Raw genomic sequence first — 21,515 nt, forward strand, 5'->3', positions numbered from 1 at the left:
AATTACTTCTAGTGAGGTTTAGATCTCTGCCACAGTAACCTAAGTATAGTATGTGTGGTTATCCTGCATCAGGATTCTGACATCTGAGCTTCTGCTTTTTAGGTAATCTCCTGTTCTTTAAGTGTTCAGTGTTATATACTGGATTTTTTTCCTAGGAAATAATCACCACTGTCTTGAGGAAAACTTGACTGGGATTCACTTTATTTGATGAAGATGCCTTAACTAGTGATGCTTGGCTTCCTTCAGAGCCAACACAGAACTGAAAAATCACTTCTAGGGCATGACCTATCTGGCCTACGTAGATGCTTACGTTTGGATGTGAGGAAGTGCAAAAAAGCCTTTTTCTTTTAACTGAGTATCAAGGGATCCTAGAACAAATAAGTCTGATTTAGATTATCTTCTCTGTAGGCATCTGTCCTTGATCAGATGATCCCACCCCAGGTGGCCTGAGCTGGACATAACAGATAAACAACATTACCAGTCATTTTTGCACAGTTACTGTGTTTAAACAGAAACGAAACAGAAGACAATGTCTGTGGAATAAACAATGTAGTGTTTTCTCCCATTTATTACTGTGGTATGAAGTCAATGGCTTACGAAGAAGAAGCTTAAGCAAGCTAAATAGAAATGGTTTATCGAGCCCTTACCTTTGGGGATAGCAATCTGACAGCCCAGGTCATAGTCCTGCTGCAGCTGATAAAAAGCCACTTCCTGCAGCCGAGCGCGCTCCAGCTCAGAGAGGCTTTGAACGGGAACTGACTTCAGCCGAACACTGCGCCCTGACATGCTGTTCCAAGTGAAATCACCCTACAGGAAATCAAATGGGAAAATATGAAGCATCATATGGTATGCACAGTTTAATAAACACAACCATCTCTTCTACTGCGAGGAAAAACACAAGTCCTCTTTTTCTAAAAGGCCATTTTCTTGGACATCTCTAACCTTTCAAATATCTTTGTTTTTCTAAGACCAGCATTCCTTAAAAGGAGTACAGACATGCAAAACAAAAAGTCAATTCTGCCTGAAAACATTTAAGCAAGCATTGTTGCAGAAACACTAGGATTCCAGTAACCAAAAGCACAAAGCAGGAGAGCACAAAACAAAACAAAAAAAAATCTTGTCTGCTTTTCCCAGTTTGGTTTTGCTGTATGAAGTGACTTGGTCGTCACTTCATTCTCCTCCCTGAGCATGCAGGTATATAGACCTTTACAGGTCCATGGACAACCTACATCTTATCTCTCCCAGCCTGCTAATCCCACTCCCCTCCTTATGATGCGACTGTGTTTAGATCAAGATTGACTAAAGGATAAGGTGTTTCACATTTTTGAACTGCCATTATAATGTATGTGTTACAGTTTATACAATAAAACAACATGAGATATGCTACATCTCTGTAAGGTACCAATTATGTTTGGAAATCAAATCAAAAGCTTTAGATGTTTTATCTCCCACCTGTGATGACATATACAAAAAGCTATTCTCTTAGCTAGTATTTAGCTCAGGTGAGAGAAGTAATCATCATTCAAACATAAGCGCAAGCACATAGGGAAGCTTAAAGACTGACAATTAACTTCAAGCAAGAATTTCAGTATTCATCAAAACACCATCAAACTGCACATTTCTGCAAGGAGAGAAATAATTTGTTTTTCATTCTAACTGTACAAAAAAATAAGCATCAAACCTGTCAGTAGGCATAACTTGATGTAGGTGTAGATAGTGAAAGAACTCTGATTTGCATCAGCTGAGGTGTAAAGACAAATCCACCAGCCTGCCCTTCATCACAGCACAGCAGGCTCGCAATTAACAAACTTCACTTTCATTTTAATTGCCTATTTTTAGTTTAAACTTCAACATCTGTACCTTCACTGCATGCTCATTTTTCATTGTCACTTATAATTAATCTATTCTACACACACATCTAGAGTCAAAGGATGCCCCCTGACTTTTAAAGACATTGGCTGAAGGATTAGTAACAACTCCAGCATTCAGCAGCTATGCATCCTAATGTATGGAAATACCTTTGTGCAAGCCTTTCCATATGATACTGTAAACATGTATGTACCTATTTATATGCACCTATGATGTGTGTGTATTCACATATACAAGAGACAAGATCATTCACAAATATGCAGCATCATCTAGGAATACAGATCAAAGGAATGGCACATTGGAAACATTTTCTTATGATGTGTGAAATATATTTGAGTTCATCAAGGAGCTTTATTTCGTAATATTTTTTTCAAGTCACTTGGTAATTGCAATAAATGAAGCTGTTTCTTTGATCTGAACAACTGTATATCTGTACACTCATTGAATGATATCAATATTTACATGGACCACATATGCAAACTTTTGCACTAGTACAGGAATTGACTACTTTGAATTTTTCCTTTATTTTTTGCTTCTTCACTTCTTCCTTTTCTACGGCCTTAGAAGCTAGATTTAGTAGTCTCAACCTAAAAGTTTACGAGACAACACAAACCAAGCTGACTAGATTAAATCAAGTGAAACCAAAGCAGCAAGATTCATGTAAGCCTAATTTGCAAAACTGCAAGTAAATGTTTACATTTTTTAAAAAGCTGTTGTCATTTATAGTTAAAAGTGATCAAGAACAGAATTCACCACCAGACAATGTATGCTAAGAAACTAATTCCTTTCCAATCCTGATAATGCAGGAGAAAGAAAACTTTACAACTACAGAAGTATGCAATTCAATCCTCACGAACATATCATGTACAGAATGTTCTACAGTCAAGCTGGTACAAAGAGAGAATCACAGGTTTTTAGGGTAGAGCTTGAAAGATTTTTATCTTATCTATTTCTCTGAGACGAGCATTTTCATAAACAAAAGTATCACTGATAGACATTTTTATGGTAGACATAACTGGGATACTTTAACATTCAAATAGGAATTGGAGGTATGAATGATACCCGTTAGAAAATGATGAGGTAACAGCTTATGAAGACTGCAAATGATTTAGGGCATGTCCTATTTCCTGTAGAGCACAAAAAATAAGGGGGTAGATGGGGCTTTTAGAAATTACCACAAGTTACATAAATATTCTTTAAATGGGATTTTGTATGGACACCCAAACTAATGTTCTTTAAAAAATATAAATTACCATGGGCAAATCTAACTCTGGAAGAAACTGCATTCTCTGCCTCATCTCAGAGGTCACTTTGTAATGGCAAGCAGAAAGCTGCCACAGTTCACAATGCCACAGCTCAGTTGTTAGACCCTAGCCACAGAAGTTTAACCCTGAACGACAGTGCTTGCTAGCTCCAGGACAGCACAGAATGAAGATTCTGTGTTTGGGACCCCCATAAACCTCTCTGCAGAGCTGTGCTGCTTTATTCGAGCAGATCAGCCAACTCAGCACTGTCTCAGGAAACTTACCCAGGCTAATTTTGCCTTAATATGGGTGCAATTAATATATATATATATTTAAAAAAACAGGTCAAGCGTTTACAACCCAGCAAAAGAAAAAAGCCCCTGACAAGGTTATGAGGTCAACCATGATTTTTATTCTGGCAGTCTTCAAGTTCCCAGAACATCCCCCAGCACTCACCAGCTCGTCTCTCGTTGGCTAAAAATGGTCGGATGCAAACTCTGCATCCTTGAACGCCACGACAGATTGTTAAACAGCTTTATTGCTGTTTGGAATCACTCTGCCCAGTTTCTGTGCATTTCAGAAGGCATTCTTCTTTTACACTTGATGTGTTTGATAAAATCTCTGCTAGGTCACATTAACATAGGTTTTTACTATGCTAATGGAACACAAGTAATTAACTGAAATATTTTTGGAAGATCATGTGTTAGGACCACTAGAATCTCCTTATCTGCTAAAGAAGACACTCAAGAAATGTTGCCTTGAAAAACTGTTTTATCTGGCAAATAAATATCAGTCTTCTATGAGCCAAAACACGATATTTTATGTTTTAATCTATTCATAGATTCCTAGGCTTTGTGGGACACAAGGTAACTTGAAAGCATCCTCTTCCTTCTAATGCACTGTGGAACTTTTACATGCAGCCTGTAAATTACTGTAAAATCAACCAGGCTTGGGAGAGGTCCAGAAAAGTCAAGATCCCTTTCAGAAGGGGAACTAGTGCATTTACATGAATCCCATCTGCCTAAAGCTTCTCTCCGCTGTATGGGAGGAACAGTGTAGGACAAACCCAGAGAACATTTTCCGTTTCTCTCTTCATATGAGGAGGCACATTTCATCAGCCTCCTTCAACTAATAGCTTGACGTATCTCCTTGCAGAAGCTTAAGAGAAGATTTTAGAGCATCAAGTCAGGGTGACTTGTTTTTGAAGTCCATGCCCTGCATATGTGTTCAAACATACATACACAGCTACGGTATTTTTCTCTACTATTTAGACTGTAGGACTAGTTAAAACATGATCTGTGAATGGTCCTTTCATCACCAAGAAGAAAAATAAACAACAGAAAAGAATATAAACAGAAATATTGCTCTGGGATAAAGTGATCAGCCTGATAGGACACAAACTGCTAATTGCAAGGGTGCTTTCATAATTGACTTTTATGAAACCTTGACCAGACTAAAAGCCTTCTCCAGTTTCTTCTGCCAACCAGTCACTTCTTTTCCCTCACAAGTCTGCAGCTTCAATTGCATTCTTCTCTCTGGCCCTCCCACTAACATCCAGCATCTTTCCTCCACTGAACCGAGGAGTTCACTTATCGGGTAAGTAACTAAAATACCAGAGCAAATGACTCAGCAGAGGAGATGAATGATTAACTGCATCTTGTGCCTTTGAAAAATGCGTCCACTTTTCCCATATTTCTTGTCCACCGTCATAAGCACATTTTAACAAGATACAGACTGCAGCTTTACTGATATTCTTTCAAACAAATGTTTTCTTTAGGGGTTGGGTGTCCAGTGGCTCTGAAAAAAAAACAACCCAAGTGGTACATCCTGACTTAAGTAATACTATGCGCTTAAATTACTCTTAAGCATGTGTAGGCTATTCTTGTGTACTTGACCTCTTTCCCCTGAGCCTCCAACACGCAGCCTTTCAGTTGTCTGTTAGCAAAGTCCCATTCTTCTATCCTTCGTACAATACAAACACTGGTTGACAAATACTGCAAGGAATCCTCAATGTGGATACAAATCCACTGGGCATTACCTCTGTTGCTCACTGTGGAGTTTTAAGCCTTCATGAGCCATGTGAATTATGGGAAATAAGAACCCCACATATGGCAGTTTTCAATAATACAGTATTTTAACGTAAGATGCAGAGAGCAATTTTTATCTTACTGCATTATTGTCAATGCTGATGACTTTAGCCTGTACTCATTTAGGTAAATGCCATTATCAGATTAGTCGTCTGCTTTTCATTAGTCTTTTGCTGAAATCCATTTGAAACCACTAAGATCAAAACCAATTATACCTACTTGTTTTTCTCCTACCCTAGCAACACTTAGCCACGTGCTTGCAGCCAGATATGGTTCCAACAAAAAAGAGTTCAGCATTTTTCCACATGAAAAGGTTGTATTGCAAATAGAAAGGCAAATATAGCACTATAATGTCTTAATTCTGTTTGCTTAATTACTTCTTTAAGCTTCATGAAAATGCGTGTAATTACTACTTCATAAACCTTTCACTTGTACTGGTAATTTATTTCAACTCTTTCTAAAGCTACTTCCAGGCTCCTCCTCAGCCATAACCCCTCAGATTTTGACAATTCAGATTCCTGCAGCACAATCTGGATGTGCGTGCACATAATTCCTGTCTTCCTCACCTCCCCATGCCTGCTGTCAGTATGAAGCAAACCCTGCTTGGACATGACTGTCTTTCATTGCTGCATGGCTGTTCACCTTCATCTGAAGCCAGGGCATTGAGCAGTGCTCCCGGCAGTTCGAGACGTAACGAGAACGGGGAATAAACTCCAGTAAATATCCATCATTACATGCAATTAAGGACCAAATGTCTAGTCCTTTACTAAAGACATCCTCAGTAGTTATCTTGGATTAACCAAGAGTTAGGAAACAACTGGATGGTGTGTGCATGCTGTGGCCTGACTCTTCCTGCCCCCCTATCTCCAGATGCTTCTTCTAAACCGGCACAGCTGGAGCAGCAGACAGGGTATTTGGTTTCCAGATCCTGTTACAAACTAATGCAGCCTAGACTAGTCTGGCTGCTCCAAACACATCGGGCGTCAAAACAGCTACTTCCAAGGGACTGCTGGTATGACAGAAGGAGACAAGCCTTTCAGATCGCCAAAATGGCATCTCTGTAACTAAATACAAAGGAGCGGAGGACTTACTGCATGACGCTGAAGAAGTCAGGAGAAGGATCTGAACACGGATGCACAAAGCATAGGGCCCCAACAATTAATCTTCATTAAGAAAGTCTGACTTCATTAGCATCATTATCTAGGGTTACATCCTGTTCCCTTTGACATCAGTGGAAAAATTAATACAATGTCTCCACCAGAAAAAGAATAAGTACAGTCTGATGATCTTGTGAAGATATTCAGAGTCTTGCATTAAAGTTAGCTTATCTTAAGTTCTATTGTACTTATGCGTGTTAATGTATGTACAGCTGTTAGTTTTGGCAAAGCATCACACCTCACAAAGCAACGCTTTAGGTGTCAAAGCTATTTAATGGCAGTTAATATAATCATGTTATTGCTACACAAACACTTCCTCACTCCTAGCAGCATCCTGCCTTGTTCCCAAGGCTGCGGATTGTCAGCTGGAAATCTGGGTACTTGGGATCTGTGCTCCGCACAGCAAGCCAGCCCCTTGGGTGCTGGCAGGCTGGTGTTCCCCACAGGGCAGACCCTGTGCACACCCCCAGCAGAAATACTTCATCTAGCAAGACTGCATTAGCCTGTGGCCAGGTAAGGAAACACATTTCAGAATACTACAATGGCAATTTCCATTGGGGGAGGAAGAAAAGCCCTTCTAACTTTAGTCTAAGGATAAACAGGGAGCGGAAGAATGAGCATGTTTTCACAGCAGTATTAAAATTGTTAAAATAAAGGAGAAAATATTTCCTGTCCTTCTGTGATCAACCTCTCCAAGTTTTCCAAATGCCTCAGGATACTATTTCATGTTTTGAATAGTTAAAAGCATTCCCTTTAAAAAAAAAAAAAAGAAAGAAAAAACACTGCATACAATGGAGATGTATTTCATTCCTTTTCTGACATTAACAAGTATTGCTGATGTAAAAAAGGTATTGCCTAGCAAAACATTCATCCCTAACATTTTCACTCTGTACTGAACTTTTTACACATCCAGAACACTAACCTACTTTAAAATGCATTAAAAAAAAAAAAAAAAAAAAACATGATCAGATTTTCAGAATGCCTTACTTCAATGGATATCAATATTTTTGGAGGAACTGACCCAGAAGAATCACAATTAAAGCCAAAAGAGGCTGAATACTTTCGTGGAGGTGCCAAAATGGAGACAGAACACCTTAAAAAGCCTAGATCCAACTGTAGCTGAAGTTTTTCTGGACTTCAAGTAAAAAGATTTTTGTGTATTTTTGTCAGTGAAAAAGAATTAAGCCATATTGTCATAGTCTGAATTTTGCTGCTGGTTGAGAGTACATGCACAGTTGTCATATGCGTGCAGTAACAAGCTACACCGAAGTAATTATACCACCTGAGACCAAAATAATGGTCTATGCTCCAAAAAAAAAAAAAAAAAACCAAACAAACAAAAAAAAAAAAAAAAAAAAAAAAAAAACACAGGGTTTTCAGCAACCTCAGCACAAGAGATAGCTTTGGGAGAGCCTTGGTTGATTAAGAGAATAAAACATTCCTTTCATCAGTTCATGCATTATATTTTGAGAGATTGGTGCAATGTTTTTTTCCAGTATAAGAAAAAGTTTCCTGCTTGACCAGGAATAATGTGAACTCTGTAAGCTAATGGCAGCTGACCCAAAATCAGATACAATAGCTCCATGATTATTATTTTAGTGGCAAAGTTTCCTTAAATAGAGCCTGCTCCAGCTTCTGCTACAACACAAACACGTTCCTGCTCAGTGTTCCCGTGCTTGTGAAGCTGAGCAACAAGCCCTAGGCTCTGTCCACGTTTTCCACTGTCCCATATCCCTAAGTAGGTGGGCTCAGTCCTGATGGCAATCTTTGCTTGATGCAACAGACATTAATGCACTACAGAACTTCCATTCATACCATACTCGTAGAAGCATCCATAGAATCATTCGGGTTGGAAAAAAATCTTCAAGATCATCAAATCCAACCATCAAAATGAACTTGCTAGTCCCACCACTACACCATGTCCCTTGGTGCCACATCCACATGTCTCTTAAATACCTCCAGAGATTGGGACTCCACCGCTTCCCCGGGCAGCCTGTTCCAATGCTTGCCCAGTTCTCTGTTAAGCTCTTATTAAACAGGAAGACCTCAAATTAGATTTTGAATATGAAATACTGCTCTTTCTCCTCAGTCTAACAAGGTTGACATTAAGCATATGTAAATGTAAGGCCTAAACTAAATGAGAAATGCATTTAAACAACTTGGATTATACAAATATACGCATAAATCCTATTTGTAGCTTTTTTCATCCTGGAGTACTATGATAATGCCCCTGTGAAACAACAAGGAACAAAGCACCTTCTGCTTTCTGGCTTGTTTTAAACAGGGATAAAGGAAAATTGATGGGATCTCTGCTAGTACAGCACAGAAGTTAACAATTTCTGCATCCAGTAATACGTATTAATTTGACTGCAGCGAATGCTTTGAACAGACTAGGAATGGTATCTATTTCTATTATATCTGGTATAAAAAAATCCTAACAATTTAGAGAGAAGTGAATGACCTACTATTTTGAAGAACGAACACGCATGAGAGAGCATGCACAGTCCTTTCCAAACATTCAAAAAATCATATCAACCTGAGTATTGCATGCAAGATTTAAAAACATATACGTTAGCATTCAGTTTACCTTCTGGATTTTGAGCTTTCAAGATACAAAGAAATTGCATTATCTGACTTGAGCGTACAGCTCGAATCTCATTATAAAGTAAAATGAAATAATTAATTTCAGGACTCCAAGGACTGGGATTTGACTAACAGTAGTAAAGCCTTTAATTCAATACGAAACCCTATTTGTATTGTTTCAAGTGGTCCAAAACAGTTTGTTTGTTTGTGTGTTTTTTTTTTTTGTTTGTTTGTTTTCCCCTCTATAAACTCTGACATTACTTAAAGAAGGATTTTTTAGTCTAGGGAAAATGAGATTTGCTGAACACGTGGAAAACAGACACTCAGCTTACCTACGTACCAGGTTTAGTTGGAAAGTCATGCTATTTGCCTGGGGGGGAGGGGGTTGATTTAGTCAATAGGAACAAAATACAACCTATCTCCAAATATTTATATTTTGAAGCATGAGAGCGAGAGCTCTTGGTTATTGAGGTACAACACAGAGCTCAGGATCAAGCATGCTCTAATCCAGCTGGTGCAGGAGTTGGAACAAGGCTTCACCCCATCCCTGGCCTGTGTCATCATCAGGAGGCTATGGAGTGCTCCGGCATTTGCTCCCACTACGGTAGATACCCCTGGCAGAGGCTGCTGGGTCCCTCCAGAATGACTTGCAAAGCTCTTCAGGTGAACGAATGGCTACTTTCAGAGCTAATGTGGGCATGTCCGATGATCACCACGCTCTCTCACCCATACTGCTGCTCACAGAGAATATATTATTTCACTGAAGTTTGTCTCCAGGTCCAAGTGAACTACCCACTTCCACTTCAAAACTAGTTTGTTACTCAGGTTATTGTGTCATGATTAGTTACTGTGTCAGCAGTTTATTGTGCCACGATTAGTTACTGTGTTCTGTGATTAGTTACAGCTTCTAACCTATGCTGAAATAAAGGTGCTATATAAGCTCTTTTCTTATTTAAGGCAGTTTTCTTCAAGTCATGAGTTTGTATCATCAACACCATTTCAGGTGCTAATGACACAGAGCATGCAGAGAACCACTTAGAGGCAAGAATATGAGTATTTTGAACATGTAGAAAGTAAACTGTTAGCTGTTAGGGATTAGTAGGTTATGCTTCATTTGCTACATAATCACTCCACACTTTCACTTTGATTTCATCTCTCCCACTACATTTACATACGCAAACACTACCCTGTCCTACATGCACATGTCAGACACCCAGGCACAAATCTGCACCAGTAAGCCAGCTGCAATGCTCTGGCAATCCACACCCATCCACTGGGACTGTGGTTTGTGAGGAGGAGGTGTTTTTTGGTTTTGTTTTTGTTTGTTTGTTTGTTATGGTCTGGGATATCGTATTCCTACTCACATCAGCAGCTGTTTTAGTGTTTTTATTGCTCTCTCGAAGACCCTGCACACATAATTCTCCACTGAAAAGTTCAGAAGGTGCAGAAAATTCAAAGTCTAATAATTAGGAAAGTATTATAAGTACAAAGAGGTGGCTCTGCAATCACTAGCACTCATTAATTTTAATCAATATAATTACTTTTTGTTTTCTATGTATTTCTCTTCATACAATGCACAGCAAAGACCATTACCTCAGCTTCCTGAGAAGCACATTTTTTTAATATATAAAAAAACATGTTTTCACGTATGCATCTGCTGATCTGCCATTGAATTAAATGCCAAGTAAGTCTTAAATGCTTTAAGAAACCACCTCAGCTGAACTGGAACTATACAAACTGGTCTGATTGAATATATATAGCTATAAGTCAGGTTGATGGATCAGTGTATATACCTGGAAAGACCATTAAAGAGCACATTGTTGCTCTCTTCACTGTCTATTAATGTGGAGGCTCATTAAAAATGTGGTATTCCAAAGCCAGAAATGTAAAACAGATCCATGTAAATAAAGTCACTGTGCTGCAACATCAATTCTCAGGAGAAAGGTGCATTTTGTAAACTGCCCCTCCAGCCTGAGGTACCCCAAGTTCAAACTGTGTGCCTGCCAGAGAGTCTGTGATTTCTTTCTTTGTTTTTAAGCAGCACATTTATTTTGGACAGAGAGAGGGAAAAATAGCCCATAAAGTTCCCACTGTTATGAAAAACAGAAACAATTGCTAGAGTTACAAGCTCCTCGTGGGCTGAGCCAGAAGATGAACAGCTCTTATTCTCTGCTCAGTTCTGTGCAGCTAACCAAAACTTAGAAATCCAGCAACACCACAGCCAGGTCCACAAAACCTGATGCTTACACAAACTTGTTTGCCAGACTGAACCTATGCAGCTGTAACTGTCTTGCCATCAGCTTTCAGGAAGCCTTTCTGACCAGGATATTTTGCTCACAGCTGCCTGGTTTAGGGTCTTTACACACGCGGAATACAGAACACAACAAACAGCACCACAGATTTCGAAGCAAGCCACCACCTGACAAAGCCACTCAAATCAAAATCAGCATAATTATACAGTTTGGTTTAAAAATGCAATGCCACTTCTCGTTTCATGGTTTCTTTCCTCTTAGTTTAACTATGGAAACATGAAAGGAAACTAGTCTCAAAATAAACAGTATCTGAGGGCTCTCCATTTGTTGCTGGATCTCCAGAGCCTGGCAAGTGGTAGGTAGTGCCAGTCTTTTCCCCAGAGTCAAGCTGTTCTCCTTCCTTTGAACCTTGTTAAAGCACACAAAAAAATTAAAACACAAATCATCAACACCACCACATTCAGCACATACTCTCCTTCCCACTTACCTCTACCACACCCTGTATAAGATTATTCAGTTTCCTTACCCATTAACTAAGTTCTCTTGAGTCTTCAGTGTCCTTCAGCACTTGACCAAACCAGATCTGAATTACGAGTTTGAATCCAACCACAACTTTTTGTAAAATAAGATGAAGGTAAGAACAATGCAGTTGTCCTGAAAAAGTGTAGTGAGTGTATGAGAAAGAGCCCAGCTGGAGCAGCTACGACTCCCCGGATACCTTTGGCTGCCAGAGCCTTCTACTGTCATGAATCTTAGGGGGAAAATCTGCTCTTTCCTTTCTCTGGCTGGAAGCAGGCTGGGAGTCCAGCGCAGCCGAGAGCCGTGTCACACAGCGCCTGTGTGACAGAGGCAGACAAGCTGCGACTGACCTCCCCGCTTCTTGTTCCAGAGGAATTGTTCGGAGCAAGCACAAGGAGTGGTTAGGAAGGGGCATGTCTCCCCTCAAAAATCCCTCTTCCACATGGCTGTGCAAACTTAAAACTGGCTGTAACTGCGCAAGCTTTCCCTATTAGGAAGAGCTGCAGGAATGCTGGAAGCAGCTGCTGCTGCTCCTTGGAGCCCAGCGAGCAGCATTTGGTGTGCTCTGCCTGACCTTCTCACACGGTTAGCTTGCAGCTTTTTTAAACACCTTTAAAAACTTTCTGCTCAAACAAGCAAACCAGCTGTATTTATAACGTGGCTTCGACACGAGCAACACAGAGGCTATTTTGCACAATTTGCTAGGAAAGAAAAAACAACAAAACACCAAAACTTGATAAAGGCACTGCTTTGTAAATAATGTCTGTCACGTTTGCAGTCCCCATATAGAATGCTGTCATCTATAGTGCGTGGGCAGGCAGCGTAGGCGCTTTGTGAAAAACAAACACTGAATCACCAATGACTTCGACTGCAGCTCTGTGCTGCATGGCATTTCAACAAATAACTGTGCAGAGTGACAACTGCGTTTCTCAGCCGATGCCACTTAGCACTCCATCAGACCACTCACTGAAGAGAAGCCACCAGCTACAAGTCATGGTGACATCAAGGGACACCGTGTAATTTTTTTCCCATAGATCTACCCAGATTCTTTGATCACTGCCACATCTAGGTGGGCTGAGTAGCCACTGACCTGCCAGAAGCAGCACGCAGGGGTCCAAAGCATTTGCTACAGGTCTCTGGCTGGACATAGTGGCCACCAGTCCTGCACAGTATCACTATATGTGAACCCCAGACATCTCTAATCTCAAAGCCCTACCCAAAGCCCACAGAAGTCAATGGACAGGTCTCAGGGTTTTCAGTGTCTCTTACATTAGGCATCATCACATCCTCAAACCATGTAGCTCCTCATCTTCGTTTTCAGTCTTTGTAGACTACCAACAGCAGCGTGGTGCTAAAAACAGCCAGGGTGTCACCACCAAACAGGGCAGTTAACGAGATTTCCAAAGAAAAACTGTCCTAGTGAATTACCTTCTCAGACAAGTACTGTCATTGACTGCACTTACATCCCAACATAAACCAAGGAGGAATGCTGAAGCTAAATTTATCTCTCCTCTTCAAAGTGCTGTAGCCAGAGATCAGCATCCTGCTAATCATCTATGTTTGTTAGTCAGCTGTATGGTTGTGGTACTTGACATCTTTCTTTAAAAACAAGTTTCTTCAGCCCACATAACTCCTGTGTTATTATTTTTTGAATTTCCTCTAGTGAACAAAACTCTGTTATTTGCATATCTGGAAGTGGGGATATACTCATTCAGAAACTCACTCACTCGAGCCCTGTGAAGAATGAACTGCCATTTCCAGGCTCTACAAACAAGCAATCAAAATCCCCAACCTTTTCTAGTGGCCTGCAGGAAGACAAAACAGAGTGGCTGCCAAGAATCCAGTTTAGCCTGTCCCCTTTGTATTTATGAGCTCCAGACAAGGCTATGTTCCTTTACCATCATTAAAAATAAATAAATAAAATAATATTTATTGGAACTACTTGTTGACAGTGAGGGTTTCCTTCTCAGAAACTGAGCAGTACAACGGTACATGCTGAGTTCTGCTTTAAATCAGGGTTTTTCAGTCTATTCAGTCAGTAACAGTGCTCTTCACCAAAATACTAAGGGTCCTTTGGGGTACACTGGCTACACATAGACTATCTTATTTTTACATCATTAATACATTTGTGTTAGCTGCCAGCATATCTAGGGATTTCTTTTTTCCGATCTCAAAGTACTTTTTTCAGTAATACACAGCTTCGTATTTAAAAAAATAAAATACTACCCAGGACAGAATCTTACGTTATTAATAGAAAAAATTCACAGTATATGGAGAGGCTATAGAAAATAAAACCTATCACTAAAAAATGGAGAAAAATAAAGTTATTCTGTTATTTACTCTGTCTTAATTTCTTCCCAGAGCACTCAAAAATATTCCTCTTAAAACTTACAACTGAGCCTGGGGTAAACTCTCATTGGGAAACTGATCAATGGATTCTGATATTATAACTTCATCATTCACTGATAAGCGCTATGTGACTTTTAATTCGCTTCTTAATTATGCAAAATTCCAAGGACCTGACTCTCACCCCAGAGGGGTGCAAGATTAAGCGAACCGAATTAGCACGCAGCCGAGAATTCCTCTGGCTGCTCTCTTGTTACAACAGTGACTAAAGCTGGCCACAAAAGCCCCAAGGGACTGTTAAAAATAGCTTCAGAAATATAATTGACCTAAAATCTCTTTTTTTTTTTCAGTGGAAAATCAGGGTTCTGTCTTAAAAAACAGTCATGAAAAATATGCTTTCTGTGGAAAAATGTATGGCTTGGTCAAAAAGTTCAAAGAAGTTTGCAGCTAAGAAAGAAGATGTTTTCACTCAAAACCCCACTGGTGTGCCTCATGGGAGCTGTAATTCAAGGGCCTGGCATGCCTGGCTACCTTTCCCACCCTGAGCAGGGGCTCTCGTGACAGACCCCTTCCTCTACCTCGAGGGACAGCAGCATGCTGTCAGAGATGAATATCCATCCCTTAAGGCTCATTGGAAAGAACCTGGGGCATTAAAAATCTGCAGGATAGCTTCCAGGGGAAGTGGTAGTGGTATTTTAAATAAAAGCACTTTCCATGTTTGTATTTGAAAAAAAAAAAAAAAGTAACTGAAAACATGCTACTTTAGTATTTCTTGTATCCCTCTGAATTGGACTGGGGAGCCCCAGAGATAAACTGGGCATCCAGAGTCATGCAAAGACATAGATGTTAAGCTCTGGTGACACAGTTCATTCCAAACCAAAAATAAGTAACAGAAGTACAACCACCTCACTTAGCTTTATGCTTGATGTGTTCCTAAGACCTGTGAAAATACAGAAGTGGTAGCAAGCTACATATGCAAAAGAGGCACTTGTAATTATACCTGCACTGTCTGGCCCAGTAGCCACAAGACACCCCACATAGAGGCTGTCTGCATGTGCCTCAGAGATGCATTTTCTGATAAAATGCAGGAAGCAAGTAAATAGCAATTAAACGTATTTAGCTCACGCTTTTTATCTCATGCTGTTAAGTGCTGTTAGCAGAAACTGATGCCTCCAAAAGAGCTAACATACGTACTCTGACAAGTTGTATTAGGATCTAATAAAAACCTATATTGTGAGATAAATTAAAAGACAGAATTTGTAGCAGCAGAATCCCTGTTTCTAGAAAAGGAAGGCCTTGTGAGGAGTTGTGGGGACATGGGTAGAAGTTTGGAAAAAGGAGTGCTCCCAGTCCTGAAACGGGCTTTGCTTGGATGTGCTAGTGCTGCTGTCATCTCTGAGGAACAGGTGAAGAGCACAAGAGCACACTATTTTTTCCTCTGTTTGAGAACTTTAAAACCTGTCAAACATACTCTGAGTCACTGGGATATCCTGAAAAATGTACCCACTTCACCACTTTGCTTTTATAAAAGCTGCACGGTGCTTTTTCCCTTTATAAATGTTTTACTCTCCATGTGCTGTGAGTGGCGGTGTTAAGTGGAGGTGCAGTTCCAGCCCATACATTGATCGTGGTTGAATCACAATGGCAAAAACACCCATCTTTGAGCATGTTTACATCTCCCACCGGCGAAAGCAGCGCACATACAGAGTTACGGATTCAAATGATGTTTTGGAAAATTATGCACTGGATCTTGAAGGAGCACTTGGTGAGAAGAGGGGGCAGCAAGAGCCTTGCTCAGCTCTCACAACACGTAAAGTCACCGGGGAGGAGCTGTCAGCACCTGCCTGTGCACAACACCACATGAACATGTACAAGGCTCCAAGTGCTTTTTCTGAAAACTGTGACCCCGGGCATCAATGAAGCTTGTAACCAAGGCCCTGCTCCTCAGGCATGTGAAAGGACAAGTCTCCATCCGCAGTCTCCAAATGAAAGACAAACAAACAAACTCAGAGACAGACCAAGACTATTTTTAGATGAATGAACAGCATGAGAGCTTTCCAACATCTCTCCTTACCCACTCTCTTCTCATCTCTCCCCCATAAGCTTTTGTTGGTGACTGCCAAACGCTCTTTGCTCCTATTTAAATTTTTTATGGCAATCTAACAGACGTCCCCCACCCAATTATTTTAATCTGCCTGCATTGAGTGGCCACAGCAGCTGTTCAGCTCCTCTTATCAAGCTTATTAATACTGCAATTAAAATATACATCAGTCAGCTGAAAGATCCACACAAACCTCTTCCAAGTTTTGCTTTTTGTTATAGATATGAGGAAGAGCTTAGTTAAAAAAAAAAAAAGGAGTCACCATTACGGTTTTTAGACAGCATGAATCTAAGAGACAGCATGAAGCTCCTGCTAAAAAAGGCATGTAAACACAGAGTTAAAGAGCTTTCACTGCAATATCCTTGTAAAATCAACAATTGCTTGAAAAATTAGATTTGCTGATGGGTCGCATATTATTGCAATACAAGAGTTTCCCGTCCCACATACACTGGGCAGCACAGCATATTGCTTTTGAACTTTTATCCAGCTATGCTAATATCAAAATATCCACAGCCTATTGTCAAAAAAAAATCTGTTAATATAAAGGTTTACAGAACAAATTCATTCTGAGTTTTATGAGATCTAAAGAGTTCTTATCCACATTATGCCTGCTAATGACCTAAAGGAGATTATTTCATACATCTCATTAATAATAGCAAGCTTTATTCACAGGAAACTCATCAGGTCATGAGCCTGTATTTTGAAATAGGAAGGATTATTGAGCTTCCTGCAATTCAGTATCATTGCAATGTGCTCCTAACAGACTGTGAATGAATTTTAGTTGATTTCCTTAGATGTGTTCTTTGTTCTTTAAATCTCTGGGGACCAGCTACAAGAGCTGTTTGCACTGGGAGAATGCTGTCATTTGCCCTTCTCTTTTGCACTGATGTGCTTCAATATAATCACAAATTCTCACATAAGAGTGCAGTTCTTCAGAAAAGTCACTGTGGCAAAGCTGGATGACTTTATAAGCTTTGTTGCAGTAGGACAGTTTCCATTAACTTGTTGTGGCTATTTGTTCAGAACCAGAGAAGGACAGAAAAAAAATCACAACATAAATAAAGCCCTTAAAGCCTTTATTCAGATCTGAAGAATTCAACAGCTCCATCCCATTCAAGAAATTGTACTGAATATGCTCAGCTATGAGAACTACTTTCAAGGGGCCAAGCTGAAAACTCAGTACATTTCTAAAAGACACTGATTTTAAAGGCATCTCTAACAATGCCACTTTTCACCAATTTCTGCAAGTTAGCTTTGTGACATCTGGTATTTTCCTTTTCCTGGAGCTTTATCTCCAGAAGATAGGTGAGGACAGGTGAATCTCAGTATTCAAGGAACACACAAAGCTCCAGCCTTCAGACATGTCTCCAGATGTCCTCTGTGAAATTCTGTTATATGGAAGTCTAAGAAAAGAAACTCAAATATTATTTTTAATTTCCCTTTATGATTTTCAAGACATTTTTAATATTCTGCTTTGCTCAGGCCCAGGGCGATTCTTCCTGTGAAGCGTGATGCTGGAACTACTGGAGTGACACAGACAGCACTCAGCTCCTTGCCCGAGGTGAGCAGCTGCAGCAGGGCAGAGGCACGCTCCTGCTGCTGCCACTGTCTGGAGCAACGTGCTGCAGTAGTGCCTGGACAGACAGCATGTCTGCTCATCGCCTCTGGCCAAGGAGCCCTGCAGACCCCTGGGGTAACACCTCCCGGCTGCTCCTGCTGAGTCTGCACTCCTCTGTTGGAGTCCCTACAGTTATCCATGCAACACAAACTGAAATTTGCCTTAGGAGCGTTTCCTCCTAATACAGCTCTGGGTCACACAGAAGCATTCAGCATATTGCAGGGTCAATACAATGAGTGAAATACATGACCCTGACTGAATGAATTATATACAAGAGATGTTTTGGTAAAGATGGATACCAACACCCAATAATGCTTGCAGATGGAAATTGAGAAAATAATGAAGCATCAGTTAAATGTATTTTTATGTTTTACTCCACAGAATGTTATTTTCATTACACTCCTACATTCAAACCTTCCACTGAATAAAAATTAAACAAACTGCTAAGGCTTTTCCACTATGACTTCTCGCACAGCACAGAACTGATGAACAATGTATTACTGTTGTTAACATTATTATTGATATTACCTATGCATCATTTGTTACAGAAATGAATTAGCTTTTCCTTCAGGAATCCTGTAGACTTCAGGAAGTTTTACCCTTTCCATTTGGCAGAGTAACTAAAGCCACCAGATGCAGAAGTGTGCAGTAATGATGGATGTTTCAGATGTTGACAGTTCAGCTCAGGGGCAGATCAGACCGACAGTGGGACTCCCTTCAAAATGCAGGCACCTGTACCTAACCGATGCACTGTAAGTACTAGTTCCAATCTGCGGTGAGAAACAGGAACTTGTGGGGGAGCAATCCCTTTGGTTTGCAGAGAGAAGAATGAAACCCCAGAAATGTATTTTCCCCTCATGCTCCCTCACATACAGGCAGGGACCGTATGGTGGCCAGGCTAGCTCAGAGGCACAAGTCTACAGTGCAACTAAATTGTAGACGTTGAATGAGATGAGATTAATTCCACCCTTAAATACCATTTTCCATGGCTGCTGAAAACTCATGCTTTTCTCGGAGCTCTAACCTTTTCCAGAAAGGCACCAGGGAGATGATGAACACACTTATCAGCAGCCACCTCCACAGCTGCCTGATGAAATACCAGGTTTTGCAGCAAACTTGCCAACACGTTTCCCAAGGCGGAGTGTTTGTTCAGCTGCAGTCCCTCCTCTGGTCCCCTGAACCAAGCAGCTCCAGCCCAGCCAGGCCACCACCACCTCTGCTGTGTCAAGCCCTCCCTGTGTCCCAAATGAAGCAACAGAAAACAGCTCAAGGTCACCCATTTTATGAACTTCATGCCCAGCAAGGACAATGTTAGCTGCGGATGAACCTGCCTTTGCTTAGTTCATTGCTTGCTCTAATTCCCTTAAGTCCAATTGCCATTTATAGCAATGGGGCAGGGTGGAGCCACCGAATCTGTCCCTGGGAAGAAGGAGATCACGGACCGCATTCTTCAACTGCTGCAAGAGTATTTTCCCCTAGGAACTGGGCACACACTGTGCTATTATGAAATAAACTACAGTCAGTCTCATTTTTTAATTATACTACTACTGTTTTTCAACTAATTTGGTGCCAACCTCTACAAGAGGAGTTTCCAGCACTACAAAAATCCACCCTGACAACTGTCCCAATGAGTTCTCCTACTGAGGGCATGAACTCCCACAAAAACGAATGACAGACTTGCAGTAACCTCACTGAAAGTAGGATCATGCTCTTTTTTCAGCAGTACAGAGTACAAAATGCCAGATGCAACAATAAAATAGTCATCGTAAACGGTGTGTTAAACTTCCATTGATGATGCGGTGTTGTTATATAGCTATCAATGAGCATCAGAAACCAATATAAATTAATAGTAGCTTAATTTTCTTAGTAGCTTAAACTTTCCTGCCTCTCTCAAAAAACGTTCATAACCCAAAACAGGAAAAGAGCCAGAGATCTTTTAAGTCCATTAGAGACACTATTATTGCCAGTCCGATCCATACAGAAGGTATTCAGGCTACAGCAGGCTATGCAGAGAAGAATGCAATGGTGAAAAGTAAAGAATTATAGGATGCAATGATATAGTTAAAATTGTCCTCTTCCAAGTCTTTTCCAAAACATTAAAACTGTCTTCTATATGAAAGCAAAACAGAAGACAATAGTACAAATACCATCCACAGTTCACACTTCCAATTTAAACTTCTATTTAAAAGCAAATAAACTCCTAAAGCTGCTCTTTCCAAAACAAGCTCAATTTTTTTCTCCTGGTTAATAATTACAGAAGAATTTTCTCAAGTTGGTGGGAAAGAGAAGTACAGTTAGAGCATTATTTTCTTGTAGAGAACTGAAATAACACTTATTCCAGATTTCCACAGAGATGTTCAGTGGAAAAATGCCCAGTATCCTGAAACACTTCTCTCTGGAAATTCATTTCACTCTTTCCTTCCCATATACTCTCTTATGAATGAGCAGAAAAGCACACAATAAAACAATATGCAGTCTTTTGAAGCACGTTAGAACTGTAATTTCTATATCTGAAATGTCTGTCAGCACAAAGTGTAGTATGCAGTACTCCAAACTAATAAAGAACTGCTATCAAACTAAAAAGCCTTAGGGTTTTTCATATTGTTTTCTAGTATTGCTCCTAATGAGAATCAACAGGTTCTGCTTGGATTATCTGTTTTATACAAACAGTTGCACAACAAAAAGAAGAGAAAACTCCTGTACCCAAACCCTAAACTCTAGGGTAAATAACTAAAATGCCAAGTGTTGATAAATTAGAGCATGCCTACGTGTCTCAGGGTCTTATTTATTTTCAAATCTTCTGGTAACTCCATAAATAACTGTAAGAACCATCCATCACATCTCCTGCTAATGGTGTCTTTACAAAATGTGCCTACTTGTTTTTTCACTGTACCATGGGTGAGAGGATAAGAAGCATTGCAGGCTTTTTAAAAAGTATTTTTTAAAAAGTTTTTTAAAACTTCAGGCTACCCTGACAAAAAAAAAAAAAAAAAAAAAAAAAAACTCTCTAGGAGAGAGGGCAGGAGGGGGCAGAAAGAAGGGGACAGGTTAGGGAAGTGGCACTGGCCCAACTCATTTACCTCACCCAGGAAAAGAAGTGGGATACTTTCCAGATTAGCTAACTGCTTCAACCACGCCATCGCACATGACCGATTTAGATTCACACTGCTTTTGGTGATCTGGAAGGACAGAGGGGAAACCTCGCCATCCTCAGCGACAAGCGAAGCATCGTGCCGCGCTGCCGCTGCCCCTTTAACGGGCTGGCATCGCAAAGACACAAACAACTCTGCCTGCTGGATGAGGAGAGTCGACAAAGGTTGTATTTCCAGCCAAAGCCTTTAGTTCGGTGGAATGTCTCTTCCCTTAAAGGAACAGCAGTTTCTTCCCATGCGTGCTGCCCCCCTTCACCCAGCTCTCAACCAAGGCACTGCTGCAGCTCCTAAGGCCTCCCTCACACAGAGGGCCCTCAGCCTACAAAATCCAGGTACACGAGTGGAGGTGTAAAATGCCGGTTCACACCTTGGTCTTAGCATAAATCATGTGCATAGCATCGTTTCGACTGCTTGAGTTGGTTAAGGTACAGGCTGTGTACTAGAAAGCTCTCTAGATGACTACGTGCTATCTTTGTGACCAAAACAGCAAACTTAGCCCTGTACCCATGTTTTATATTCACTAGAGAACCCGAGGCACAGTAACTCTGCAGGAATAAGGAAATGACTCAGTTTAGCTTGCCTCTGAA

At 40.5% G+C, this 21,515-nt stretch overlaps 1 protein-coding gene across 8 annotated transcripts in view; it reads right to left on the reverse strand.

The window, feature by feature from the left end:
* Positions 1-21,515, reverse strand: part of ARHGAP6 (Rho GTPase activating protein 6) — a 313,487-nt gene that overhangs the window by 60,071 nt on the left and 231,901 nt on the right. For 7 of the 8 annotated variants that reach the window (XM_068682860.1, XM_068682850.1, XM_068682881.1 and 4 more), the window contains one exon: positions 648-807. In XM_068682860.1, coding sequence (XP_068538961.1) covers positions 648-807 — 160 coding nt within the window. Of the gene's footprint in view, positions 1-647; positions 808-11,718; positions 12,151-21,515 lie in introns of those variants that run through there. The other variant, XM_068682889.1, reaches the window with a different exon arrangement.

This window comes from Anas acuta, chromosome 1 (assembly GCF_963932015.1).
Source record: "Anas acuta chromosome 1, bAnaAcu1.1, whole genome shotgun sequence".
NCBI lineage: Eukaryota > Metazoa > Chordata > Aves > Anseriformes > Anatidae > Anas > Anas acuta.